Source organism: Lathamus discolor, chromosome 4 (assembly GCF_037157495.1).
Source record: "Lathamus discolor isolate bLatDis1 chromosome 4, bLatDis1.hap1, whole genome shotgun sequence".
NCBI classification, from domain to species: domain Eukaryota; kingdom Metazoa; phylum Chordata; class Aves; order Psittaciformes; family Psittacidae; genus Lathamus; species Lathamus discolor.
The window spans coordinates 44,507,376-44,519,662 of NC_088887.1; the positions used below are offsets into that span (position 1 = coordinate 44,507,376).

A 12,287-nucleotide genomic window follows, 5' to 3' on the forward strand; every position below is an offset into this window, starting at 1 on the left:
ACAAGTTTTGAAAATACTTCAGCTGTGACTAATCGCTCTACTCATAGTCAAAGTACTAGGCATTGTAATGTTAAAACAAAATGATTTACTAAGTACTAAGCATTGTAATGTTAAAACAAAATGTTAACACTTTCAAATATATTGCCTCTTTCCAGGAGCAAGGTCTACAAAAAAGGCAAGAAAAACATTTTGGTCAAAAACATTTTGGGGAGATTTGTCATTGACACAGGACAGACAACTACTTAAACATTTCACTTCTCCAGCAAACTGGGACTATCAGCACACTGACTTGTGAGGACTGATCTAGTACAGTCCATCAGCATGCCTTTTTCCACTGAGAAAGGCCATACCTTTCTCCTCCACACACACAGGAGAAACACCCATCAGAACTAAGGTCAGCACAGGATTCCACAACTTGCTACATACAGCAAGGCACAGTAACACTAAGTCAACAACCTGCACATGAGCTTTACACTATATTCTTTTAAATTTTCTGATAAAATTCAAACAGTTAGTTTCAACATTAAGCCCCCGAGGAGCCTAGAATCTCCCAAAACATGACAAGATTAACAGTGTACTGCACAAAGGTCAAGAACTGCATAGAAAAAGAAAATGTACTAGTCAGAAGTTAGTGAACAGTTTTGTCAGTTTTATTATGGTCAGACCTTTTAGGATCAAAGTATTAACCAAAATTGTCTCTTATCACCCAGTTCTTTGGAAATTCAGCACTTATTAACAGAATGCAAAGATACAAAACTGGGGACTGAAAAATGAAAGCAAACTAGTATTAGTGCCAGGTTAATATTATAACCTTGGTTTTCAGGATTCTGTGTTAACTGATTTAGATAAAATAATGAAGATAGCAATTACCGATTTGAAAACGAGTTGAAGAGTAAAAAGAGCCTGCTATAAATAAATTCAGCCTGCTATAAACAAATTGCATCACATTACTAGCTTATAAAATGGTCAAATTCATACCTTCAAATAAATTACAGCATCTGAACCAACACCTTCCATGGAGTAGAGTTTAAGGTCACCTTGAAAGTACCTAGCATACAGACGAGAAATTGGCAAGCCATAGCCAAACCCAGCCTACAAAAAACAAGGAAATAAAATCATCATGAAAAATTTAAAAAGACACACAGAACACTGAAAATAGACAATACCTAAATACTAGATTTACACCAAAATCCTTTTCAAGCTTTCTTTATTACTTTTGAGCAATCTTTCTTGGCATTATTTTTCATTTTTGTTAACAAAAAGGGGAAAAAAAACAGAGTCCTTTCTTAGGACTGACTTGGCCATTTTGCCTCTTCTCAAAGAGGTAGGTAGGTGAAACATATAGCACATGCTGCCTCTGATCAAAGCAAACAGATGCTCTCTTCTGCTTTCTCAATGTGATTACCATTCCTATGATACTTCGTTCTTCGGTACAAATCAGAGGTTTGACAACATGTTTGTTCTCCCCCAAACCTGGGATTATTATTCTCAAATGTCTCAACACTTAAGAGACTATACACAAAAGCTAGAGACACCTCTGTTTACTTCATCTAGGTCACACCACAAAGTGATTGTTGATGCCATACTGCAGTACAGATCAGAAGACCACTGCAGAAGACTACACACAAAGCAATATGAGGCAAATAATTCTTGCTGTTGTTTACCCATCTACCAAAAGATCAGAATTCTACAGCACTGAAGGATCTATCTAGAACTGTGACCCTGCTGTGCAGGCCACACAATTTTCAAATCCTAATAGACGTGACAGGTATAAATTTTAGATTTTAAATTTACAAAACTAAATATTCACAACCACAGCTGCCACAAGGTCAACACCTGGCACCTTTTCCAGCCTACTCTTGTCAGAAGTTGTAAGAAAACAAACCAAAACCCCAAGCCTCTCTCACTGCAGCCAGGGAGTAAGATTTTGAATTACACATCACCATATCACTCCTTTCAGATGACTGGGTACGTGCCAAGAATCGCGGTGGTCGATTATTTACCCAATCCCCTCTGCATTTTTCAGGGCTATCCAAAGCAATAAAGGAAGGAGTCCAGACACACAAACATTTGAAAAGATTAATATACAAGGCAATGGGGTAATACAATTTATCTGTAAATGAGGTTTACAAGAAGAATTAAGACACCTAATGTTTTCAGAAAACCAAGAAACTTGTTCCATTGTAGTATTTCTACAAAGGCAACTTCACATGAAACTGAAAATCATGCCCTTAATCTTAAAAACAAACCTCCCAAATGATACAAAAAAAAAAAAAGCAGCCAAGAAAAGACTTATGAGCATTATACAGACCTAGTATGTAGTATGACTTCATAGGAAATCCCCTGAGGGAGGGATGAATATTAAAGAACTTTATATTACAGTACCCATCACAAATTCTCTTGCTGTTATCTATTATCTCTACAGTATCATTTGACCTCTTTGCCTTGTTTTTACAGAAGTCTAGTTTTAGTGATCTTAAATTGGTTAGTTTCTTACACAGCAGTTCTGAGCAATGTGAAAAACAGAAATGCCAAAGATCCCCTTTCTACTCACACTACTTGTCATAGTTAATAGTGTCCATTTCCACAGTTAGAATGGTTGCTTAGCAGCACTTCCTTCAAACAACAGTATGCTTTAAGCACATAACTCTCAGTCTCCCATTAGAGACACATGCATCACTTTCAAACATCTGGTCTTCAAAGCCAGACGCATTTCTTCACTTCTTAAAAAAAAAAAAAAAAAAACCACCAAAACCAAAAAAAAAGGGAGATACTTTACTATCTTAGAAAGAACTAAAAGAAATCATTCCAAAAGCTGACTTGCATTTTTTGTGGAGACGAGACAATACATTACAGGAATGAAGCACAGCAACTAAAGGGCAAATTGTAGATAGTACAAACCTCCAGGAACAGCTCAAGTAAAGGGCAGTAACAAGCAATCCTGAAAACACATTATACTTTCCTCTCCCAAGAATTACACCTCCTTGAAACTGATGCCCAACTGCTGTTTGCCTCCTGCCCCTTCCAGCAGTCTTTTACACTCTGTGCGAGCCCTCATCATCATTTTGTACTGTCCTCTTCCAAAAATGTCCTGTCTCTTCTCTACAGTGTTTCTACGGCATTTTCCAAAATGGGTAACTTACAAGAAATATGAAGACAACAGACCCCAGAGGAGTACCTTGGTAAGGCAAAACACTGGGCCATAATACATAACATGGCAAGCTTCACTGCCAAGTCCTTATTTCTCTTAGTGGAAAGATATGCCACAGACTCCCAGTCCCTGATTTTTGTCTTTCTGAACACACATGTAAATAATGGAGCTTAAAAACTGTTCTTGACATTCAGTCATGTACAGGCTTTGGGTCAGACTCACAGGGCAAAAGCTGCCAGGTTCACAGGAGAGGGGGATACCTTGCAGGTCTGACTACAGTGACATACAGACTGAAGAGGAAAGCAAGGCCTGGAAATGGGGTGCAGCAAAAGCATATTAAGTACAAATGCCACAGAATCAAAGTAAGCAGTCTTGAAGGTAAGGAAATAAATACAAGAACGCACTGCGAAAGACGCACAGGGAAAAAAAAAATGAAAGAAAAAATCGTGTAAATCCTAAAATGAACACATTCTACAATCAGAGAGCCATAAAAGAAGAGATATTTTAATAGTGAATACAACTGATAATCAAGGTATAAGTTTATAGTGAGAACAAGCTTCAGGAAATCCTTGTAGGCTGATATAGTAAATTGCTGATCAAAAATGAGACAGAACAAAGGCAGATTATGAATCAAGATTCTGCCATTTGTGACAAAGAAAAAGGTTATATTTGAATTAAGGCTTCTCACCATCACACATCCCATTCAAGAAAACCTTCTACGAAAAAGCCAAAGTTTGAAATATATTACTAAGATGCGTTGCAGAGGTAGGAACTGTGAAGTATTAATATCAACTTAATGCAGATATAGAACCAAGAGTTACACATACTGTGGTAGCATCAAACACTGGTGAAAGCAAGGCAATACACTTACGTACCACAATGTAATGAACTGCAGACTAATAGTACTGTAGAGACTTTCTGCTAAAAATCTAAAAAACAATTCATTATCTCTGAACACTCTGAACTGGTTTCATCCTCAGTTCACTGTTAATTATTTTACATCAGAAATAGTCATCCACATTCTCTGTGCCACATTTTAAGAGCTGCCTAAAGGCACTTCACACACAGTAAGGGAAGGAAAAAACCCAACACAGAAATAAAACAAAACACTTAAGATTATGCTTCTTAAATAGGTAAGAGTGTTCTTAAATAGGTAAAGGAAATTTCTCAAAAGAAATCAACTGGTTTTTGGCATGTCTAAACATAAAGGATTGCATCAGAAGCTACAGAGAACAAAGATGAGAAGAGGCAGTAGGGTATCAGTATTAATCCACGTATTTGAAAACCAGTCAAACGGAATAGTAGCTGTATCGTTTCTATCATAATGAGTCAATATGTAATTTAATAACATAACTTCGTAATAATAACTTAATTTTAATACTAATTTAGAAAATCAGGCTTGCTAGAAGTACCTATGCGTTCATCACCAAAATAATTTCCTGCTTAGAAGAAGCTATGAGGAATTTGGTTGAAATCTGACCCAGATACGTTGCAGAAGGAAGTATCACATGGGATATTTCCAAGTGAACAGGAATATGCCAAAAGTGTTCATATCACATGCAGGCTTGGGAATTTTTAATTTTTAAATGTGTTTTTACAGTACATACCTTATATAAAAATAATTTTCAAAGTTCAAATGCAGGCTTATGTGTTACCAAGAGGTGCTTCTCAAGTGCTAGAATTCGGACAGTGTGGGCTCACCTTTTCAATACACTCATTATACGAAACTTTGATCAACAGTAATTTACACACCAAAGAGAACTCATTAGGTTAGCCCACCTTTTCACTAATACAGCACTAAAAATCCTGTCCATTAGCCTGTGAAAATATTCTACTTATGCAGACGTTCTTGCTTCCAAGAATATGTTAAAAGAAAAGCAATTTTCTGTTCCAAAGATTAAGTGACTATAACAGAACCCATTTTCTCTTGATACATTTTACCTGTGTAAGCTTGTTAGAGATAAACAATTTCTTCACTGGAAAACCTGATCCAGTAAATTACAGTAAAAGGAAACATACAACCAGAGCAGATCATTGGGACATTTAAACACATATTGCAATTGCTTACCAAAGGCACAGCTCTTGACGGCTCCAAACTAGGCCTGGGTGCTGTTGAGTACATGTAGTTAAACAATCTGTCTATTTTTCTTAAAGGTACACCTCCACCTTGATCACTTATCTAAGGAATGAAAATTAAAGAGTTTTAAACACGTTCTGGAAAAAAAAAAACTGCAAAAGTTCAGCAGCTTTATGTAAATTACTTCAGAAATATGGAAGGAGCAGCTAAGGGCTTTGGGTTTGACAAGTTTAGTAAAAAAATGAGGGTTAAGTGGTGACCTCACTGCTCTCTACAGCTTCCTGAAAATGGGAAATGGGGAAGAAGGTGCTGATTTCTCCTCCCTGAGATCCAGTGACAGGATGCATGGAACAATTCAAAGCTGCATCAGTCAGGGGAGGTTTAGACTGGACATGAGGAAGCATTTCTCTACCAAGAGGATGGTCAAACACTGGAACAGGATTCCTAGGGGTGGTCAATACTCCGTGCCTGTCAGTGTTTAAGAGGCATTGAACAATGCCCTTAACAACATGCTTCAACTTTTGGCCAGCCCTCAAGTTGTCAGGCAGTTGGACTAGATAATCCTTGTAGGTCCCTTCCAACTGAAAATATTGCAATGTATGTGAAGTGTCAGGACTGATGTAGTAATTACTTTGCCTTTTCAAATTATAAGTCATACTCTTCTAAACCTAGCAGGTTTATATGATGCGTATTATGTTTAGACATTTACCTTAATAGATAGATCTTCTTTTCCCAAAGTGACTAAGGTTTTGATCGATGGATAGCCTTCTTTTTTACCTTCATGCAATTCCACTGTAGCTCTCATTGAATTCTACAGATAACAGAAATAAGTGGGGTTAATTCTATCTTTACCATATATGCTTTCTATGACAACTTAGAATTTGCAGTTATTTTGTTGAATCTAGATCCTGTTTCCTACATTTGTATACAAGAAAAGAAAAGGCCATATTTAAAACAAATTCAAGAAGTGCTTTCTAGTACTTAAAACTTTCACATCATAACTTCTTTATACTTTTACCTATTTAATATAGTCAGAGAACATAAAGCAGTAATTTTTTCTTCCCCCCCAACCTTGTGAAATCAAGTAATTATATAGAAGTGATGACAACATCCTTCACCTTGCAGAACACCAACAGTTACGTTCACCAGACAGCAAGACAGCCTGAGTCACACAATTGTTAAGTTATCATCTATGAATCTGACTTTATTGTATCTATTAGTAGGGTTTCCATCACCAGTCTATCGCACATTACCATTACTTACAGCTTACTGGTTTCACACTATTTCATTACTTGTACCAAAGCATACCTAGAAGTAATGTAGAAATTCTCACCTGTTCTGCCCTAGAACTAGTTACAAATGGCAAAGCAGGGAAAATTTAAATGAATATACACAACAAGTGTCAGAAATCAAGCCCCAAATACCATTATTTAGGAAAAGTTTCTCTCTGACCAAATGCATTTTTTCCCCTTAATTTCTGGTGTTCAACTGCACCACCTAAGACCACCTGTCTTACTCAAAAGCATACAATAGCTCTAATGTTCCATTTTCACTGTTGTTCCAATTATTACAAAAACACAAGCCAAAACAAAAACTGCTCTTCACACTGTTTAAAGACATATAGGTTGTTTTCACAATAAAGACACTGATCCTAAGCAGTCCTCAAATACGCAATAAAGAAGCAAGCTTATAAAAATTGCAAGGTAATGAGCACATCACCACTGCAAAAAAGACTATCATGAGTGTTTAAAGCTGCAAAAGCACCTAAGTGGGAAACCACATTTTTTTTCTGAAGTACACAAGGGCATAAGAGAAAGCTCTAAGATTTTAACAGTTTCAAACCCTCTTCACTTGTTTAAGAATAAGCTTAAAAAACTGAAGTGACATTTAAGAGCTGTAACTCAGCAGAATCTCAATTTCAACAGTATCATAAGTTCACAAGACCTTCCAAACAGTAAGTGCAACCTACCTTGAATAATTCAAATAACATATGAAACAAATGAGAAGGTACATAGACTACTTGAATAGGCTTGTTTGGAGCTTTAGCTAAAAAACAAAACCAAAAAAAGTAAATTCTTTTTTAAAAACAGTATTTTATAGCATTTCTATCTACAGGAATAACATGAAAATGTAGCCAAAACCAAGTATGTAAGCATGTTCTAATTTTCCAAGTGCAACATTAGCTCCATGAAGTAAAAACATAAAATTCAGTTAGCTCCTATTACCTGAAGTAACACACTCTAGTGATGATTTTCAAAGACATCTATTTATGGCAACAGACTTTTAGATATGAAACTTCACTAAACAGTGGTTGGTTTCATCCTGACAATGTATGCTAAGAGAATTTTCCCACTAGAATGAGAAGTTTTTCTTAACACACATAATATTTGAGCATGATACCTGCTGCATAGAAAGATTAAGCTAAAAAAAGAAAACAAACAAAAACCAGCAAAAAGCCCAACTAAAAACCACAAACCACAAACCCACAACACTTTAAATATTCTAAAAACAATTACATATTTTTCCTTAATTAAAAGACAGTGCAAAGTACTCAAAAAAATTCAAAATATACTTCAAACAATATCTCAGTTTATCCCAAATCATAACTGAATTATTTGGCCACTATTGCCCTGCTGTTAGTGTTTCCACAGAGGTGTATGGTTTGGCACAGCTCTGAATGCTAGAGTGCTGACTGATTTAGCCAGAAATACTACAGCTCCATCTAATACATTCCAGGACAGTTTTGTTGAAGATGCACCCATCTCTGAATATCTAGTAGCATTAAATTATACAGTCCCAGCTTGTCAGACTCAGCATAAGTTCAGGTTGAAGAAAAGTCTCTGAATGTCTGCTTCATAAACTGCAGGAAAAACTAAACATGCACACAGAGTGATGTGTGCAGCCAAATGTGACTGGAGTCAACGTCATCATTTTTGGCACTGAGGGCTGATAATAATACCAATTATTACTTCAAGAGACACAGTAGTAAAATCTCCTAGGAAAAGGGGAAGACCAAAATAATGCTCTACATAATTAGTTGCAAGGCAACCTATTGTTTTATTATGTTAATTTTGTCAGAGTCGATACTCCAGTTTTATGCATCACCAAAATGAAGGCAGACTGATTTGTACTCCTTTAAGGCATAGAGTACACATAGAAAACATGCTACTGCTGCTCTTGTGAGCTCATCTGCAAAGCCACTTTCCTCATGTTTCCTATAAACTAGCTTATAATCAACAAGTAATTCTTTCCTCACTTCTTTTTTTGAGACCCACCAACTTGTTTTCTCTACTGCTGTATCTTTTTACTTAGTCTTCAAATGAATTTTTGCATTGATTCCTCTCTTGCAGCACTCAGTCCTTTTTGCTCAAAAAAATCACTCAGTTTTGGACAGTGAAAGGTTGGGTCCTTTGGTTTTGGGAGAGGGGCTGATAGTAATGCATCCGACTTAACAATATCACTTTGTGTAGAGAAGTATTTCTACAATATTAAATAGTACTTTAAGCAACATACATTCCCATGTATCACTCCATTGAATGCTACTCATTTCTGAAACTTCTGCAACTCTACTGTTGAAGTTTGGAAACATTGTATAGTCTTATGTTTGGATAGCTGTCCAAAATTTGCGAGGATCACTCAAAACTATTTTTTAATTTAAAAAAGTAATCTACCTTTTGTCAGTAGAAATTATGAAGAAAAATCTATTCTCATCAATTCTGTAGCACTGAATTTTCACCTTTGCAATCAACTTGAAACAGACTTTCACATAAGAAGTTTATAGTAGGACTTACAGCATAAGCTATGCAAAAAAATAATCCAATTTTGCCACCTTACACAGAAGAGCTCACCACTAGTGCAGAGACTGACAGCGGGATTTATAGGCATATTCAAAATTAAACAAATTTCAGCTCTATTATAAGATTAATTAGAAGGCAGGTGCATTTGCTTCCCAGTTATGAGTATTCCTGACCACTTTATTTTCCTTGAAGTAACAGCAAATTCAGCAGCTAGCACTCTGCATTCAACATCAAGAAGTAAACATATCATGATGAGAAGCTGTAATTCAGGTGCCCATGCAGACACATCAGAACTAAAGTAACCCTGCAATACAGGACTGCAGAGTTCAAATTGTCACTAAACAAAACTAGAAATCACAGCTATTCGAAATGCTGTTTCCTACGTACATCACAATTTCACAATTACCATTGAATTCTTCAACTTCCAGTTCAGGTGCCACCAGATAGTACTGTTCACATAACATCTTAGCTGTTTCATAAGCATCTATAAACAACAGAACACTGATTAAAATCATCTACAGAAGATTAGCAAAGTTCATCCTGTATGCAAAAGGCAACAAGCAGAATGCTCATTTTAGTAACTAGTTTACAAGTGTGCAACTGGTATCCATTCTAATCCCTTTTTTCTCTGTATGATTATAGCCCATTTGTCAAGAAAAGGCAACTTCTATTTAAAGATCTACAAACAAAAGCAGATTAGTAGAGACAAGCTATTTTTCATTTTTGTTCAAGGCTTGAAAACCAGAAGGGTATAATCTTAGGCTGACCATAATATCTACTTATTTGTCATGTGCTGATCACAATTTAATACTTTCAATCTCAAACAAAAAAGTGATGACACTGCAACCACAAATTCATTTTTTCCAAACACAACACTGTTTACAATGCTTGATTTTCAAGGTCTTCGGGGGGGAAAGCTGGAATCTAAGATTCTTCATTCTTCCCTACTAAACCAAAATAAAAAGCCTTCTCAGAATCCAAATCAGTCTTTATGTATTGTCAAAAAACAGCAAAGAAGTTTAAGTCATCTTTTATTTGAAAGCTTTCTTACTGGTTCTAAATATTCACTGGCATCCCATCTGCAAAAATATTTCAGAAACAAGTAGCAAGTGTTAGCTTAAAGAGAAACCACAAACTCAGGCATGTTCTAGCTGCATTGCTTAAGCTACCTTAACAGAAGTAGCTTTCTTGTAAGAAGTACGGGCTATAAGCAAGCACATAAAAAGATGGGCAGTTCTGCAGACAAAGAACTTTGCTAAGATACCAGAACAACTGCATTTGACCTCACCCTACATGTACCTTCTTCCTCCTGTCCAAGTGACACTACAAAAGAAAACAGTCACTGCCAAGACTCAGAGCTCTGTGACAAGCTCAAAAAGTGAAATCACTACCCCAGAGAAAGGGCTGGTTACCTGCAATGGCACTCCTTCACAATGGCTACAGAAATCATCTACAGTATGCCCTGTTATCTGAAAGCCATTTCTATCAGCTGTTCAGACATCTGCAGGGCTGGACATATTACACAGACCAACACAAATGCTGCTGGAGGTCTAGTAAAACGGGGCTAATCAACACTGGAACTTTTCTTGACCGAGTCCTGGGAATGTCCCACAAAAATCAGCTACCCAGTAGGAATGCTCTGTGTCAAGATGGTCAGCTCCAGAGACTTTCTAAAAGTGTCCTGTCATTAACACAATAAAATGTGTCCTAGTAAAAAAGATCAAGATCCCATTTAATATCCAAGCAGTACAGAGAACTGTACAGAGAACACAGCCTGGGATGTGCATAATTTAGGAAAAAAATATGCAGAAATATTATCTCAGAAATTCTATGGCCTTAGGAGCAATCCTGTGCTTCAGAAACAGGGGTGTAAGAAGCACAGCCACAATCTTTACTCAGTCTTCAAAAGCTGAAGATAGCAATGAGCTAGTATGACCATAAGGCTGTCTACATGGAAAAAGAAGTATGTTAGCACATTTCAAAGAGTTTCCAGATCACAGAAATAAAAATTATAAGGATCCTGCGGGCAGAAGTTGGATTTCTATTGTGGAAAAAAACTTCAAGGCCTCTAAAAAGCAAATCAATAACTGTACTCCACAGATGTGGATGCAGACAGCCACTATACAAACCTTGAGAGAATCAAGAGGCTCTAAATAAATCCATTTAGCCTCCCTAAATTCAGTGACAAACTCTCATCCATTTTCAAGAAGTAGACAGCTTACCACCCTTGAGATGAACAGGAAGGAGCCATCACTTCATGATCCAGTAAAATATCCAGCCCCAAGGAAAACTGTCAAGAGTCTGAGTGCAGTCTTACATTTTACCTTCCTCCCAAAACCAACTCTTCGGCAAAGTTCTAAGACTGTTAAAGAAACTGCAAAGTTCAAAGCATGCTTCATGCTGTGGCTGGAGGTAAGCAGCAACAAGAATGAAGAATTTATGAGCACCTCTAAAATTCTGACTCCAGGAACAAGATTGGATTTGCTATCAGCTCAAAAATCTTATTGAAAGCCAGCCAGTGAGACAGAAACCCACCTCAGTTACAGACACAACACTCGATGAAGCTGCTTGAAATAAGGAGTAACTGTTTTCTTCAGTGTTTGAAGGGCACACAGGGCTTGTAGCAACCACATACAGTACCAGAAGTCAATGTCTTAACTCTGACAAATTGCTCAGAATGCTGCTTGTGAACCAGAACATTTTGGAGCTAGCACACTATACACAATGTAAATTAACCCCTCCACCTATCCTGCAAGGAAATGGCCTCAATCACCTTGACCCTAGACAGTCTGGTTTAAAGGACTTCTTGCTTCTTTGAAAGACAACACTGCATAGTGTTTATGACGCCATTGTTCTGTGGAAGAGCTATTTCAGCCTCTCCTTGAAAACTGGACTGTGTACCTTCTGACACTATGCATTCCTCTGTCCAAGGCAACAACTATGAACTTGATGATCAAAATGCATTTGAACATATGGACTAACATATACAATGCTGAGGTCAAACTGGAGTAAGATCAATCAAAAGAAAAGAAAGCTGCTGAAAAAAAGGCTGCCTTAGAGACAAAAAAAGTTAGACGCCAAGAAGTCTTCATAACAGCAAAAGGCATCTACATTACAAAGCAAGCTATCATGCAGGTCAAAGTCTGACATAAGGAAGGTTTCCCTCTTACTTCACCAAAGGCTGAGAGAAAGCAAAGGAGAGAAACATATTCTTCCCCTCTTGCAGCTGCACAAACAGCAGTGAAGGATAGAGGGTGGAAGT

General features: G+C 37.0%; 2 protein-coding genes across 3 annotated transcripts in view; one reads left to right on the forward strand and one right to left on the reverse strand.

The window, feature by feature from the left end:
• The window catches only part of PCYT1B (phosphate cytidylyltransferase 1B, choline), a 44,166-nt gene extending 40,983 nt beyond the window's left edge, over positions 1–3,183 (forward strand). Inside the window, exon 8 of the mRNA XM_065677254.1 lies at positions 3,109–3,183. Coding sequence (XP_065533326.1) covers positions 3,109–3,138 — 30 coding nt within the window. The 3' untranslated portion in view covers positions 3,139–3,183. The remainder of the gene's footprint in view (positions 1–3,108) is intronic.
• PDK3 (pyruvate dehydrogenase kinase 3) overlaps positions 1–12,287 on the reverse strand; it is a 54,603-nt gene that overhangs the window by 4,683 nt on the left and 37,633 nt on the right. For both annotated transcript variants that reach the window (XM_065677249.1, XM_065677250.1), the window contains 5 exons: positions 9,432–9,509; positions 7,198–7,274; positions 5,938–6,039; positions 5,220–5,330; positions 979–1,092 (listed from right to left, as the gene is read on the reverse strand). In XM_065677249.1, the coding sequence (XP_065533321.1) occupies positions 979–1,092; positions 5,220–5,330; positions 5,938–6,039; positions 7,198–7,274; positions 9,432–9,509 (482 nt within the window). The remainder of the gene's footprint in view (positions 1–978; positions 1,093–5,219; positions 5,331–5,937; positions 6,040–7,197; positions 7,275–9,431; positions 9,510–12,287) is intronic.